The 16,599-nt window shown below is 38.8% G+C and overlaps 1 protein-coding gene across 1 annotated transcript in view; it reads left to right on the top strand.

Annotated features, from left to right (window-relative positions):
• Positions 1-16,599, top strand: part of SCUBE1 (signal peptide, CUB domain and EGF like domain containing 1) — a 187,945-nt gene that overhangs the window by 122,085 nt on the left and 49,261 nt on the right. Inside the window, exon 8 of the mRNA XM_054282072.1 lies at positions 2,558-2,674. Coding sequence (XP_054138047.1) covers positions 2,558-2,674 — 117 coding nt within the window. The remainder of the gene's footprint in view (positions 1-2,557; positions 2,675-16,599) is intronic.

The following is a 16,599-nucleotide window of genomic DNA, read 5'->3' as shown; positions in this document are numbered from 1 at the left end:
CCTCTTGCTCACTTGGATCTTCATTCTGTTAAGAGTTCGTCATGTATGAAAGTCAGAGTTGCTAGGAAGGTTGCAGGGTATTTACCCTTTTTGGTTTGTTTTACTAAATCTGTGTGAAAATAAGAAAAGCTGCCTTGATTCCTTCTATTTATACGTAGAAATAACTCTTGTTCATTGAATGACCCTTACCCTATAGATCCAGTCATCCATGCCATGAGAAAAAAAAAATTGTTGTATCTATTCATTTTCACTGGATGTCATCCAGAAAGCAGAAATATTACTGCTTATGTTCATCTTGTGTTGACACACTGCAATAAAGGAGTCTTCATATGCCAGAGTTAATCTGCTAACAGAAGATTTACTGCTCTTTGCAGTGCCATGCCAAACGTAACCTTCAGTGCTTTTTCCTGAGTTTTAACCTTAACTCTTTACTCCTAGCAAATTTTCCTGCCCTTAAACTGTGCCTAAGTTAAAAATTTTAAATTACCTGATACATTTTGCCTTCCCTGAAACATAAAATTATTATCTGATATGTTGGTCTACGAGGAGGCACTCGTGTTCACATACAAATGGAAATGCCAGAATTGTCATTTGCAGAATTCTTCAAGCAGAAGTTTCAGCCTGTAAGTCTATAAAATAGTGCTTTCCAGAGAAGTAGATGAAAATCAGAACTATATTGCTTAAACAGTTAGGTTGTGGTTCTGCAAGGTGAGCAAGAACCGTCTGAAAATCAGGAGCGGCTCCGGTTTCAGAAATCCTTTCAGACTCATCTCCATTTTCAGAAATCCTTTCCAGATAACATGTCAATCCCTTTGTTAGTTGTGCTTCCTGGCAGTTACATGCAAATCCATTTCTATACTGGTAGCTCTCTCTACATGATGTCATTACATAGCAAACAGACATAAAAATATAAAATCTATCTGGAGGACCGTGTGTGAATGTATATGGGCTCAGAGACTTGTCCCATGCTGTTAATGCTGTTAAAAATCTGTGTTTCAGTCTGTTCCTAAGTGCCAGGAGCTTATTTCACACTGGTGGAGAGGCCTGTGCCAGTGCAAAAGAGAAAAAAACAGTTACTTTTTTTTTTTTCCTAAGCAGTGAAGTTCTTAAAAATGGCCAGTCTAAGTTCACCTTGAGGGCAAAGCACTTTAAAATAAAAATCTTTTAGTACTAGTCAATAGAAAAATAAAGCCTGTTCTGTTCTGTGTAAATAATTTTTGATCAATGTACTGTTCTAAAGCAATTCCCAATTAGCATATCCTATAGCTGATTGTCAGACCCTGTCCACAGGGTACAATTGTGACGCAGGCTGTGAATATTCAGCAATAGGAGTCTGTAAATCTGAGTAAGTAATGACAAAGCCTCTTTAGGGAAAGAGGTGAGCTGAGTATAATAATGGCAATCTTGGGGGGCAGTGGGGTATTTTAATTTAATCAAATCCAGAGCAACTGAAAAAGATACTATTAAAAGGACTTATTCTCTGAAGTAAATACTTTTCAGTAAAATGTACAGTTCAAACTGACGTGCTAAATTGGCATCCTTACATCCACTCCATTCTGTGGATCAAAGAGAAGTTAATCATTTCCCTTGCCTTTTATCTCCTTTATGGATGTGTTTGTGAGTATGTGTGCATATGCATGTGTCCGGTGTGTGCATGTGCATACATGAGTAACACCAAACAACGGCAGCGAGGGAGGGGTTCTTGCTTTTTCTGTAATGAAGTTGGAGATTTTATTTTTTTTTTAATCCAGTGGTACCTAATAGTCACTGCCCACTGTAGTAAAAGCTCAGAAGTATTGCAACTTTCTCTTGCCTGTGTTTGCCCAGCCACCCTTCTACATACTACAAGCACTGGGAAATTTCAATGACACAGCTTGGAATGGGTTCAGTGACCTCAATTATGCCCTCCCACCCACTCCAAACTCCTTTCAATTTGCAAAAAGCTTTAAGTGGACAAAACCCAGATGCCTTTTGCTTGTAGTTCAGTAAGAACAGATTGGGCATGTAGATTCTTGTCAAAGTGATATATGTAGTTCATTTTCCATTAACTCTTTCTTAACTAAGGGTTTTAAATTCTTAGTTCCAAGCCTAGCACTCTGCTTTGCTTTCTATTGTTTTTAAAGTTCATTATGCCTACAGCATCATTTAAAAGTGAACTTTAAAATACCTCAGCTAGACAGTGACTGATGCGAAACAGAATGTTTGATTCCGCTTTTAAAGGCAACCACTTTTTTTTTCTTTTTAAACTTTATCATATGTAATAACCCATCCTATTGTCTAAGAGAGTTGAAAAAACACGAACTAAATACACTAAGTAAAATCTCCAGTTTGGGAGGAAAAAGAAATCATGACTTGTGGAAATGATTTACCAGTCAAAACCAGTATGTGGATCCTGATGACCTTGAGCTTGCTTCAGTTGGCTTACTTAAAACTTACATTGCTTTTAATATGTTGTAATATTGCCCCAAAGAGGCAGCGCCCTTCCCCTCCCCCAGAGCATTTCATTACACTGCCTTTCTCCCTCTCTCTCCCTCTCTGTCTCTCTTTCATTCTGCAGAAACATGTGCTGTCAATAACGGAGGCTGTGATCGGACTTGCAAGGATACCGCGACAGGGGTGCGCTGCAGTTGCCCAGTTGGATTTACCCTGCAGCCTGATGGGAAAACGTGCAAAGGTCAGCCTCTGTTTGCTTTGCAATGCATCATTTGCCTTCAGTGGGTCCAGTACAAGATGTAAATATGCAGTTATTTAATCAATACTTTTTAAGGTGATTCAATACTGGTACAGTAATTGCAATTAAGTTCATTAGCTTTCTCCTTCCCTAATTTTTATGTATTTACCTGGTACAGTTGTTTTTTATTTATTAGAGGGTTTTATTACTGCAAAGAAATGAGATGCAGAGGTCAAACTGTTTCAAGCTGAGCAGAGATTTAGAGGAACAACTCGGGGCTGCAAAAAGCCTTTAGTTTCAAAGGACATTCTGATACCTTTGTAAAACCTCAGTCATCTAATGGTGTCTGCATTTGTCTGTTCAGAAAGCAAGTTACAATTGTCAAGCAATACTTTGTTACTTGGGAATAATCAATGGCTTATTGCTGAGTGAAGCCAGGTATGGCTCAGAAAAAAACCCCAGATACTTGGTCATTTCTGCACCTTCAAAAGATAAATAGCCAGCTCCAAAGGAAAACCAAAATAAGATTGACAAATGCAGGAGTTTAAACCACACAGCTGATGCTCAGGTTTTACTGCTCCAAAGGCAGCACAAGAGCCTTGCCATTCATGTGTGTGTTAAAGCTGAGGTCAGGGGAAAAGAGAGCAGAAAAGAGCATCTGATAGCACTGTCAGCATGTGCTCGCAGTTAAGGAGACAGGGACAGCTCGCAAATGTCACCACACAGTCACACTTCAATGGCACATGAGGAGATTTGGGTACATGTTGATAGGATCAGACCATGCATCAACAATTTTCCCACTTTCCTGTGTATTCCTTTTGAGCTTCCTTGCAAAAGACTTGGAGATGGAGATCCAGGAGGACCTGGCATATATTCTTATCACAGAGAATATTTTTCATCACTCAGTGATTTAGCATAAGTTGACCTAACTTGCTAAGCAATTATTGTGACTTTTTTTCCTTCAAATTAACCAGAAATGTCAGAATATACTCAGTCCAGGGCTTGACGTTACTTAAAATAGTAAAACCCACAAAAATAAACAGAAAATGTGTGGTTTCCTCTTGCTCCAGGCAGAAAAATCCCGGTGCTTGGGCATGATCCTGTTAGTATTTATAGAAATAACAGTCCATTTGCCTGTTCATTTGAAAATAAAACATTTAAGCTGCCATCGCACACAATGTTAATAGTTAAGGGTGAGCACACATCAAAACTCAGTCACCTTAGTTCAAGCCACATAAAAATAAACCTTCATTTTTATCAGCAGACTAGCTAAGCTGTAGCAGAACAGTAACAGTGATTCCACCAAGTGCTTAAAAAGGAGGCATTTTAATAATGTAGCATGCACCTAGGCTTGATCATAATGTTTATTATTAAAACTGTGTCATGAATAAAAAGCATAATTCTAAATTTAGACCTCTGGCCAGAGAACTAACATGAAACAATATTTATATAATAATCAAGACTATAATTATTCCTACAGAAAAATGAAATATTCTACTGATCCTCAAACCAAATACCTTAGCCCTAAGCTCTTTCACATTTTGCTTTTCCTCTTTTTTATGAGTAGAAAATATAAGAAACAAAATGTATTTTTATGATGCTGCTGATTCTTTCTTACTTTCTTAAAATAAGCAGCCACTGGAAATTAACACAGATGGTTTAATAAAGCAACAAGCCATTTCTTTTTAACCTTTATTGACATTTTAGAAAATACTCTTTATCCTAAAATGGTAAAATATAAATTTTGAATTTGATTTAATTAATAAAATTTATCTTACGTATTGCACTGTGAGATTTCTGGGCTAGATCCTGCTCTCCTGAAGCTGAAGTGATTTTGCATTTAAACCTATGCACAAATGATCCTGCATTAAACTGAGCAGTGAAGTTTCTTGCACAGGTTTTGCAGGCAGCCCGTAGTCAAAGACAGTTATCTGTAGAATTTGCATCTCCTGAGGGCAGAAGTGAACTTTTTGGTGCAGTGACATTAATGTCCTCTTGGCTCCTCTTGCTGATAGGTAAAGCCTGGAAAAGACCAGGCAGGAGAAAGTCAGTGTACACATATTCCTTCCTCTGCAATCTCTAGAGAAGAAAAGAGAGTAATCAGCACAAGTTTTCTTCTGGGATTTCTTTTTCCTCTTTACTCTCCTTGATTGGACTGGCCCCCAGTTTCTCATATACCCACTCCCCTGTTTCCTCCAGCTGTAATTTTACATCTGTGCGGTAAGAGCAAGAGATTGTCTCTTGGATGCCCTTTAAAGCATCTTCAGGGATCATGGAGCTGTCACATCCTGTCTTTCTTAGGCACAGTTTTCAAGTCCATGGAGCATCACAGCATGTCCAAGTGAGGTTTCTCATATAACATCATTTTAAGGGAGGTTACATTTCTAAATATAGAAGAAAGATATGCCATTGTCAGTTAAGGGAAAGTAGAGATGTAGGGCATGTAAGAAAAGCTAAGAGGAACTGGAAGGAGAATTAATATATTAACTGAAAAATGCAATTGTGGGTTGAGCAAAATGATTAATATGGTTAGGTTTAATTTAGCAAATAATGTTGACCAAAAATAATGTTTTTATTGGAAAGTCTGAGGGTTTTTTTTTAGTCCATTTTGGCATCTTCCTCTCTAAGCCATTTTACATAGTGCAGCTACTACATGAAATTGTGTAGAAGCTTAGATTCAAGTGACTTCAATAAGACTCAAAGAAACATCTGAATTTTGGGTATTGCAAAGTGGATGTAGGGTAATTTATTAATGTGTAATTCTAGCTCACTTGTAGGTGAATAATATATTCACAATAATGTGCTTTTTCTATACTGGTAGTTTATGGATATCTGCTGACACATTTCTTCCTTTTTTTTTTTTTTACAAGTGAATGAAATAATTTTTTTTAAATTCACAAAATAGAAGTACTATTTTTCTAAATAACAAAAATTTCTACATGGTTCTGTTCAACAGTCAGGACTCTAGTCAATTTTAGGCACTGTGTAGACATGTAATGGGAAAAAAAGTTTACTGTCCAGAATGTCCACGGGTTTTTGTTTAGTAGTTGGGAATTGCATTAATTGTTTCGTATAGAAAAAAGGAAAGTACACATAAAAAAGTAAAGACAAGTTCTTAAAAAAGAGTTTATCCAAACATGCTTGATTGCCAAAAGGTGGCAAAGAAACCCTTTTAAATGTAAATAATTGTTCTATGCTTTGTTTGCAACATCATAGTTCCCATTCTGTAGGAATTTAAATCACAGAGTACAGAACTGAGTCCTGACTAAAAATCTGGTATTTCTCCTGGCCCCTCCCAGTGTATCAGAGAATAGAAGGTGTAGGGGAGCAACTTCCAAGTAATACAAAGAACCTGCCTTCAGTGGTCTTGCAAGAAGTTGACCTCTTCTGTAGTGAGAAATGAGATTTCATTGTTCCTCAAAGAATCAAGCTCCTTTTTTAATGCACAGAACACTCTGGTTTATATCAAATGTCAGTAATTTCAGAAGGAAAATTGTTGTGGATATAATTTTAATATGGAATACGTACAGGTATCTGCAGAGCACATAAGAAGCTACTGTCCTTTGTTGTGGAGGATTGCTTTGCTTTCTGGAAACTGGAAAAATCTTTTTAATCTCTGATTAAAAATCTCTGATTTCTCTCTTACATACATAACTTACCTGGTCTTGCAGTGAAATAAGAGCAAAAGTGCTGTCTGTGGTCTAGTTAGAATGATCTTCAGATGTATTAGTGGTGCTTGGATAAAAGTTCATTAACCTTTTGCTGTCTTTTAAAAGTCAGTCTTGAACTCAAGTCCTCCCTCAGTTGGCTTGGCACACAATGGAGAATGCTCCTTTATTCCTTTCAGCTTTCCTGTCAGCTTGGCTCTTAATAAGCCAAACCATGGAGGCTTTTGACAGCTAAGAGAAGAGACATTCCAGGCAGAAAGGGTTCCATGTTCTCCCTCTAATTAATGCTATTTAATTTCTACTGCCATTGTAACTGGGTGATGCCAGCTTGATGCTCAGTTCATTTGATGCTGTTGATTATTGTGCTACACATGAGGAAACAGTGTAGGTCACTTCCTTGAATGCCTACCAAGTTATCCCACAGAATTCAGCCAATTCAGGCAGAAAGGGAGACTGAAGATTAAAAGACATAGAGGCCCAGGATGCTTATTGCTCATTACCTCCTACCCACTTTTTAATATCCTCTGTGTTGAGCATATCAGGGGTTCTGTGGTCCTCATCTCCCTTGTTTGTTGGTTTCTGTGCCTCCTTCCTGCTGAGTGACCTTTCCATGGATCCAGCTCCATTCTGCCCTCAGTGAGAAGATTCATAGGTTCAGCATTTTAATTATACTAAATACAGCTTGGGTAACTGATAATGAATGAGGCTCATTTGCAAAACCCTTGTAGGGTTCAAGAGGAGTGAAGTCAGACTAGATTAGACTTAGCAGAGATTTCTGAAGATTTTTTAAATCCATCTGCCAAACTAGATCAAACAGTAAAGAGCTCACCTTCCTGAGGACAGTTACAGGAGACAAGCTGGGCCAGGGAGAATTCTTCTCCCAGGACTTAAAGTAGAGAAGCACTGAGAATAATGGAAAAGATGATGTCTGAGAGAGACAGGGACTTTCCCTGGTGTCTTCTCTAAGAAGAGAATCAGAGCAGGAGGAAGGGCCACAGGCTTCTACCATGGTGTAAAATGTATGACCGTGTATATGATACATATGCTCCATTTCTGCTCTGGGACTTAACAAAGAAGCTGTGCCCATAGGTAGGCACTCTTGTGCCTGAATAAAGCAACTTCCCAGCACTCTGCACCTAGAGGTACAGAGAGGAACTGTGCAGACTGCAGCCCTTGCTGAGCTCCTAGAGTCACATAGCACAGCAAATGGAAGTTTTAAGCAGGAGAAACTGGATTTCAAAGGGTCATTGAGCAAAAGCAACATCTCACCTATGGCTTTCCCACAAACATCTATAAAGTGCTGCCTAACTTTGCATAGATGTTTGGTAATAGCAAGATGTGGATTATTTTGTTCAGCTGATTTCCTGTTTTGTATCATTTCACCTGTATTTCATCATTTAATCTGCATCTTGTGAAGATCCACCCTTAAGGGGAAGGAACCTGACAACAGGATTTTGGGATCCTCAGCTGGGCTGGAATGTCAGGGGGTTTAGTAGCAATGTGGTATTACACGTTCATAATGTGCCACCAGCTGTGACTAAGTGCAGCAGGATCAATTCCTGTGCAGGAACAGGTCTGTGCGAAGCCCAGGTGATCTCACAGACGTGTTTAGGAGACAGAAAGTTCCCTCCACATCCCCACCTAGAGATGGAGCATTTTCTTGGCTGTGTGACACTCGGTCAGCCCTTCTCAGCGCTCTGGCATATTTAACCAGAGCGGTGTTACGCTGGGGTTATGTGCCTGCATGGCAAACATTTCTCCTTCCTGCTGTCTCATTGTCATGGTGACCCAGCAATGGGGTGGGCTCTCCACTTCCTCGAAGCAGGCCCCCATCCTTCAGCATTCCGCCGCAGGAGAGAAATGTGGCACTGACGCGCTTAAATACTTGACTGCGCTGCAGTGGGAGTATCAGAAATGCCTGACTGGTGAATGATCTGTCCAGTAACTCAGCTCTGAAACCTCCTTTATCATTAAGCAATCTAGGAAAAAAAAAATGGGAAGAAAAGAAAAAAAAAGCAGGAGTGTGGAGACTAATGAAAAATCTCAAAGAACTGCATCAAAGTTTATTTGAAATAAAAGGGAAACTTTGCATTGGCTGTGCTAGCTTGATATCATAATTACATTTTTTAAAATCTTGACTAATTGCAGCCTATTACAGCAGGAAAATGTGTTTTAAATCAGTTTTGAGTACACAAAAAAATAAAACCCTGAAGGTGAATTAAATTTTGAAAATAGAATTGTTTCCGTGAGAAAAGGGTTTTTTAAAGAATGAGTTCCAATGAAATAAAGTATGTCATGTTTTGTTAAATATGAACTGAAAAGTTTCATTAAATTAAATGCTTTAAATTAATGCTTGACATCAGTTTGGTATAAGATTATGACTCAGATGCTGAAGGTTTTCCTCTCTTTTCATTCAGAACACACTAAGTGAAAAGCTCACTGTGAACAGTTTAGCTGGCCAATTTGGCTTCATTTCCTGGCTACAGACTATCTGTGAACAGTTATGATTTCCTCCGTACTTCCATTAATCGAAAATACATAAAATTTGTTTCAGTTTTTTTTCTCTAAATTGGATTAAATTGACTAGAGCACTTAGAATTGCATCTTGTCAGTCCTAATCAATTCATATGAAACTGAAAATGTTTCCTCTTTTTTTAAAAAATAGTACAACAGACAGAACACAGGTTATTTTTACTATTTATTACTAGTAAGATATAGGTGTTAATCTCATGCATCCACTGTTAGCTTGCCTGAATTATGATAATACCTTTATTTCACTGTGATTGATTAGGTAAATTTCAGAGTACTATGTTTTTTTCATTTGTTGCCTTAATGCAATGGTCTTCCTGTCAGAATATCTTTGATAAACTCAGGTTTTGTTTGATTCATATCCCCAGTCAATTTGATGGTTTTTTTACATGTTAGCAAAAATTAGTGCAAGAAAACCTCTAAAATGTATGCATCAGTCAAGTTTACACTAAGGCAGATTAAACTTTCATGGCTTATATGACCACACTTCTCACAACAATAGAGATCTCAATGCCTTTAGAGTCAAGATTGTAAGTTTGGAACAGGCCTTCTGAACTAAATGGGTCTGACCTAAGAGAAAAATACAAGACAGACCCAAATGATTTCATGTGAATGAACTTTTATTTCCCCTTAGTTGTAAAGTGATCTCATTAAAAGTAGTCACCCAAATACAAAGCTTTCCTTGGTTGAATTCATTCACATACATCACCATTTTACATGGAAAGGAATTTAAATTATCTCCTGAGGAGTTTAAATTTTAACATTTAGAGGCAAATCTGTTCATAGCTGTCTGACTACTCCTGCTTTGAATCCACAGCTTCTTTCTATGCACCTCCCATGAGCAGTGTGTGCAATATCTGTGATGCTCCACACAGTGCAAGGAGTAGCAGTGGTGTTAGAGCAGGTCCTGGGGCTTACAAAGAGAGCTCTCCCCAGCTCACCTTTCTCCAGCAACATTAATTATTGTTTGAACACATGTGAAGAGGTCAGTTCAGCTCCATCCACACAGACACATAGGGTTTTTGAGGAACATAAGCATTATGAGCCATTATCCATAACAAGACATTACCATTTTCCAATGCTTTCTCAAAAAGAAAAAAAAAAAAAAAAAAAAAAGGAAAAACATACATACATGCTGTTGTGAAAGAATGAACTCAAATGAAAGAAGTAGCTGACAGTCATCACCTTCTCCTCTGCAGTCAGAGTGCTGTGATACCAGCAAATGTCAGCATAAATGTCAGCTTCAGAATTACAAGCAGCAGTGGGTTTTTGAAGAGGATGTCTGGCAAAGCCAGAAAGGGCAGAGACCTGCTTGTCTTATTCCCTTCTAGTCTGATTACATTTTCCTTGATCATTGCACCATGGCCATCTCTTATTTTTGAGATAATTTAAGTAGTTAATAGAGTGGTTGTACTTTTTACATTTGACTCTGGTTAATAATGTCAGTGCTTCATGCCAGAGCAATGTGGCGTACAGAACATTCAATTTTGTAACATTCTGCTGATATAGTGCCTTGGATTCATAGTTTGGTTTGGAAAGGAGCATACAGGAGATGGTCCCTTAGCCTTACCTTAGTCAAAAGTGCAGTGACAAGGAATGAGAGAGGACAGCTTTTCCTTTAAGCTGATGAGTGGCATCTGTCTTCTTGCTGCACGTAAATGAACGTATCTGGGCTGGATCACTCTGGGATATCCCAGAGATGTAGTGTGCATATTTTTTGGAGTCTGTCAAAAGTACCCAGGGGAAAGACAGGATTACTCTCAGCATACTTTAACTTACTCTGCTGGAAAAAAAAATGCCAAACTCTGCAAGTGGAACAAGATTGAGATACACTTAGTGCTTAGACTCTCTGTGAAGAAGCTGACCTGAGCGCATAAACCACTTTACCCGTGATCCTTGGGAGTGGCAAGTAGTACAAATGTTTTAGGGTAATAAGTCAGATATTTGTCTGACTTTTTAGGGGAAAATTTCTCAGACATTTCAGAAAACTGAATGTTCATGGGATTTCAAGTCAAGAACCTCAGTAGGAAAGACACTGAAATTTGCTGTTTCATTTTTTAAAACAGATGTTGTCATCCTCAAGCCTTTGTGTAGACTCACTTTGTGTGACTGTTCATTTGATCCCCAAGGCCACTGTTGCCCCCAGTGTGGATACCCAGCTAGAATCCCCATCCTCTCTCCTATGCATCAGCCCCCAGGGGCATCAAATTTGATTTTGCACCTCACGCCTTTTACTTCTCTCAGGAATCCCACACAGTGAAGTGTGTTCTAGAATATAGTCAGAAGAATAGGTGACCCCAAGGGAAAATAAGCACAGCCTTTGGTAATTCCTGGTGGGATTAGAGGTCTTACATCATATGGTTCAGCTACCTCCTATTTGTACAAGCTTAAAGAGGTGTGCATTGGGAGATAACATGGGACAGCTGGCACCCTCTGAACTCATCTCCTATTGCAATAACATGCTCCTAAGGACATGGAAAGAGTTTAATCCCAACCTGTGGGGTACCCACTTTACTTACCATGACAATATCTCTGAACTGGGTTAGCCTTTCCACTTCCCCTCAAAGGAACACAGTGCCTCTCCTTCACCTCAATAATAAAAACAAAATATAAGAAAAAATGTTAATATAGTGGTGCTAAGAGGCCTGTGTTGTGCATTCAGATGTGGAAGTCAGTGCAGGACAAATTCTCAGTCCCTCTCTGGTTTTCTTCAGTGTTCCTCCCTCTGAAAAACATCCTTCTCCAAGGGAATCAGAGTGCCTTGATTTTTTTCAGTGGCAGGCCAAAGCCAACTGAATTTATCAAATTATTTTGTCAAAGCCAGTCCACAGGCTATCTGAAGTCAGAGGGTAGAGGTTTAGAAGTTAGCTATTAAAGTATGTGTTGTCTTTTAGCAACCCTTATGTGTTGACTGAAATGGTTCATTCTGAGCCATTCCTCCCCCCCAGATGGCTTTCTCCCTACTTCTCATCAATTTCAGCCAAGAAAAAACTTCCCAATAATCAAATCAAGATCTAGTTTTCATAATTCATTATAAGCAACTCTACTTCTATCAGATTTCATACACAACTCTACTTTCAAGTAACAGCAGCTTACCCTCCCAGGGTTTGCCACTAGTAATAAGTGTGTGTTCAAAGATAAGCCCCATTTGAGTTTGCTTCTCTGTACCTGCAAGCGAAGAGCTATCAGAAAATAGATCAGGTGTAATCACAAGCCGCTACAGCCACATGTCAGAACAAAAAATACCTTTGCCCTGTCCATGCTGATCATAAGGCAAATACAAATCTTTTGGCTGAGGTCTGTCTTTTAGCCTAAAAACAAGGGAAAAAATAAATAAAAAAACCTCTTATGTCTTTGCACGAACAGAGGGCCACCTTTGCCTTGCACGAGAAGCCGGTGCCTAAATTAATTAATGAACATGAGACTGAGATCAAGAATGACAGTAGTGAAAATGTGGGTTCTGCAGTAGTTAGATTTGTGCTTTTAGGAGGAACAAAAATATTAATTTAAAATAATACTTTTCTATTTATGTGTGATGCACAGATTAAATGTGCAATTAAATGTTCCTTTAAAATAGCTTAACTTCCTTAAAATCCTTCTGACAAACCAGTTCTGACCATTACCCAGCATTCTGTACAGTTAAAGGGTTTTGAGACCACATGCCATTTTCAGGAAGCAAGCAGGAAGCACTCTTAGTAAAGGCAGATTGGTGTGAATCCCAAACTGGTCAACTGCATATACAGCAGATTTTATTTTTTTTTTAATGCTGCTGCAGCTAGATCACCTTGTCTCTTCCCCTTCCCAGGACTCCTCTTTAAGTGACAAAAACATTTGATTAAAAAAATAAAGGCATTTGTAACAAACATGTAACCGAAGGCGGCCAGTGGGTGATTTCATTCTGTGAAACAATAGATGTGTCTGCCCAACCAAAAAAAAGGTAACAAAAACAACATTAAATGAGAGGAAAATTATGAATTTTATAATGAAAACAGTGGTCCTGTTCAGGGCTTGAGTACTGGCAAGATTTTCAGAACACACACTTTGGGGAAGCCCTGAGACGAGTCCTATAACTGGACCCACTAAATGCCTCTACAGGGAAGTTTTTGGCACATGAATCATCTCTGCATGCTGTAGAGATGGCAGGTAGGCTTGGAGTTGATGAGAGAAGAAAACACAAAGGGAACTTATTTGCTAGGAATGACAAATGAAAAGATAAAGCCAAAAGGGAATATTAAAATACAGAGGCAGTTTTGAGGTTATTTTTTGTTTGATATGACTCTGAGATGTGAGACCATCTGTGTCCTGAATAAACCATCATAAACATCAGGACTGAGAGAGGGGAAACTGAGTAACCAATGGGAGAACAATAATCAAGTTCAGCTTATCAGAAGAGATGCTTGTTTTAGAAGAGGTGGATAAGACTCACAAACTGGATGAGAGCAGGAGTTCCCCAGTAGCTACAAAAGCATTTTCAAAATAACTACCTAAATGTGAATTAAAGAAGCAAACATTAAGGCTTTTTTGCTGAGGCTGCAGTCATTTTAGGCTATTCCATCTATGTTGTCCAGGTCTCAAGACAAAGAACATGCAGGATCAATCCAGTGTGAGGAAAACAGAGCAGCATCCAGCAGGCAGCTGTAGCAGCTCATTAGAAGCTCTGTGTCATGTCCAGAGAGAGAACCACAACCATCTGGGCCAGCCCTGCTGCCCTGGAAACAGCTGTTTCTAGACTTGCTAAGACTGGGAAGTGACTCAAAACTAGGTTTCTATTTTTTCCCCCCACTTTTTTAGAGCAAACAGGGAGTTGACTGTTCTTGGTGTGTGATAAGAGAGGTGGTGGAATATTGGACTGAGGAGAAGGCTCAGAAGAGGTCATGGTAAAACCATAAATTGTGGAAGAGATGTTGGAGAGGGGGGAAAAGCTACTGGTTGCCAGCAGAAAATGAGTGAATGAGTGGGATTTGAGGGAGAATAAGATGGAAAAGCCTTGGTGGTAGGTAGTGACAGTGGTCAGAAGCCTAGTGGGGCAATCAGAAAAATGAGCAATTGGACACGCACTGAGCAGTATGTATGTGACTGATTTAGACACATAATTGATTCAGACTTTCCAAGAGACACTTGAAGTTTCGACCTCAGTGATGAAAAATCAAATTATAAACCCATTATTAAAAAAAAAAAGTGCAAATTTTAGATATCAACACAGCCAAAATTTGTCATAAAGAAGAAAATGGAATGAAAAAAAAAAGAGAGAGTGAGAGAGAGAATGGAGAGCAGAATCCTTCTAACTGCTGCTGCAAATTTATGTAACCAAGAATATGTGTGAAACTTTCACTGCCCCTTCCCTATTTTTAAGGGAATTGCCTTTTAGGTTTTCAGCTGGGCCTTGGGTTTGGGTTTTTTTGGTTTAAAGAGATACAATTCATTTGTCTGCTGTAGACTTGTTCATGACAGACAAATATAATATAACAAATTATCTTCCATTTAAAAATTGCAGACTTGGGTCAGCTGCCATGTAAATCATTCTGTTTCAGTCCCTCCCGAGGGTTTCATCTATCCCCACAAAATAAATTCATGTGTACTAAGTTAGGGGTTTTTTCATGACTAGGCAATATCCCTGTTCCCTAGAAACTTGCAGTTGTTATTTGTCTTCGTGAACCTCCCCTTTGAAAATGCCAAATCCTTTAAATTAATGCTTCAGAGGGTCATATTTTGCATTTCAGTTGTTGAAAGGACCTTGCATTTATTCAACAATATAAAGCCCCCTGAGGATCAACAACCACGGTATATTATGGAAAAGTGTGCTGTGCTTTCTGTTACTTGGGAGCTGACTACTCACATGATCATAATTTCCAACTTTCAAAACTTAAAGCACTTTTTTCATTATTTTATCATTGCCTTTTTCATTATAAAATATGTTTTTTCTTCTTTAATAAGACTAGATCCTGCTCTCAGTGATGCCTCTGTCCTCCCTGGTACAGAGCAGATCCCTGGCTGCTTGAAGTAGTGTCTTCAAAAACTTTTGGAGGGTTAATTTTTTGGTCAGCATCCAAATTTCTTTGATTCATTAAGGGCTATTTAAATTATCATGGACTAATTGTATTCAAGTGCCCCTTTCAAAAGGAGTAGCTTTATCCCAGAAAAGCTATCACAGTTTCACTGGGATTTTAGAGAGAACACCAGTACCTTTAACTGCCCTTAATACCAGTTTTATTTAATTAAACAAACACTTTTCTAGAAGCAAACTGGGGTTCTTGGAAATAACCCCAGTTATTTTCTGGGGTTATAATCTCCTGAGCAGTTAATAATTCCAAGGGAGGAATAATTCCAAGTTACATGGGTAACAACCATGGGTAAATGTAAATTTAGTTCATACACTAAACTTAAGGATTCTTATATCTTGGTCCAATAGTGCAGTTATTTCACTTGCCCCTTTGCTCTTCATTCAGAGTATATTGAAAAACTAAATACAGTAAAGGCCAGGCCTTGTTTTTTAGTGACACCTAGCACAGAGAAAATGGCCAGGGATGTCAGCCCCATAGTTCTGTCTGATTTACTCCTTAAGAAACACTGAATTAACTCTTTTATTCTTGTTATTAACCTGCAGCAACCCGTTTTGTTCTGCCTCTGCCCCTGCTGCATAAACATTACTGATAGAGTTATTCTGGTGGTGTGGCTGTGTGAATAATTGCATTACTCATGGAATTACTCTGATGGTAGTGGCTGTGTGAGTAATTGAGGTAGGTAAGCAGTCAACCCAAAGTATTTGCACAGTTCTCTCCCACTGTTTTACCCACAGCCTCCAGATCCGCCTGTACTCACCCACATGGCCACAGGTACAGTCGAGTTTCCCAGAGTCTGATTTCCTGTACTTTCCACATGCTCTGTAAAAAACAGAGACACATTCTGTGGTGTCCCCAAGCACACATGGGAGGTTGAACAGCACACTTATTTCTCCCTCTCCAATGTTTTATGAAGAGTATTTTGATGGACGAAAGCATTTTGATTGATAAAATGTTACAGGAGGAGGAAAAGTAGTTTTATTTCCTGGGATTCCTGTGAGCTTTATCTTTGCTTCTGGCAGGGGGGCACTGGGGAGGAGGGGTAGTTTTAACATTTAGCTCAGCCTAGACACTGAAAAGACTATCAGTCTGTATCTTCATGTCTCCAGTTCCCTTCACATTCTGGTGTCATAGCCTCAGCTTGCACTGTTTGGGTTCGTAGCGTTGCACTAACATGTTTTTAAGGTTAGAAAAGAATTCAGTGTTCAGCAGAAATTTTAAATGAAAATCCTTTCTTTTCACATTAGATTTAGGAAATCCCTTCCCCTTTACAAATGAGAAATCTGGGCCTAACCTATTATGACAGCATTTCTGAGTTTTTCACCTGTGAAGGTTTTTGTGGTTTATAAATCTAATTAACTGTAATAAGAAAATAATAGGACATAATGTTTGTTTTACAAGGTGATTGATCTCTTGGCAGCCTGGCAGACTCTTTTATTGATTGGTTGGTGGATAATGTCAGAGTGGATATGTCCTGGAGGAGAATAGCTGACACCTAAATCCATATGTGACAGATTACCATCTGTGTTGGAAGACAGGTTTCTTCGTGAAATTGCGAAGATAACAGGTGAAAATTGAGAAAGTGACATGAGGGAAATGTGTTGAAACCTGCCTCAACCTTTCCATGCTCTAAGAGCATTTACACAAAGCTCTCTACTTTGTGGGCAGCCTG

Source organism: Melozone crissalis, unplaced genomic scaffold (assembly GCF_028551555.1).
Source record: "Melozone crissalis strain CALT ecotype California unplaced genomic scaffold, PUWL_Pcris_2 ptg000033l_1, whole genome shotgun sequence".
NCBI classification, from domain to species: Eukaryota; Metazoa; Chordata; class Aves; order Passeriformes; family Passerellidae; genus Melozone; species Melozone crissalis.
The sequence above is the reverse complement of the archived record's forward strand: the minus strand, read 5'-3'. Positions and strand labels throughout refer to the sequence as shown.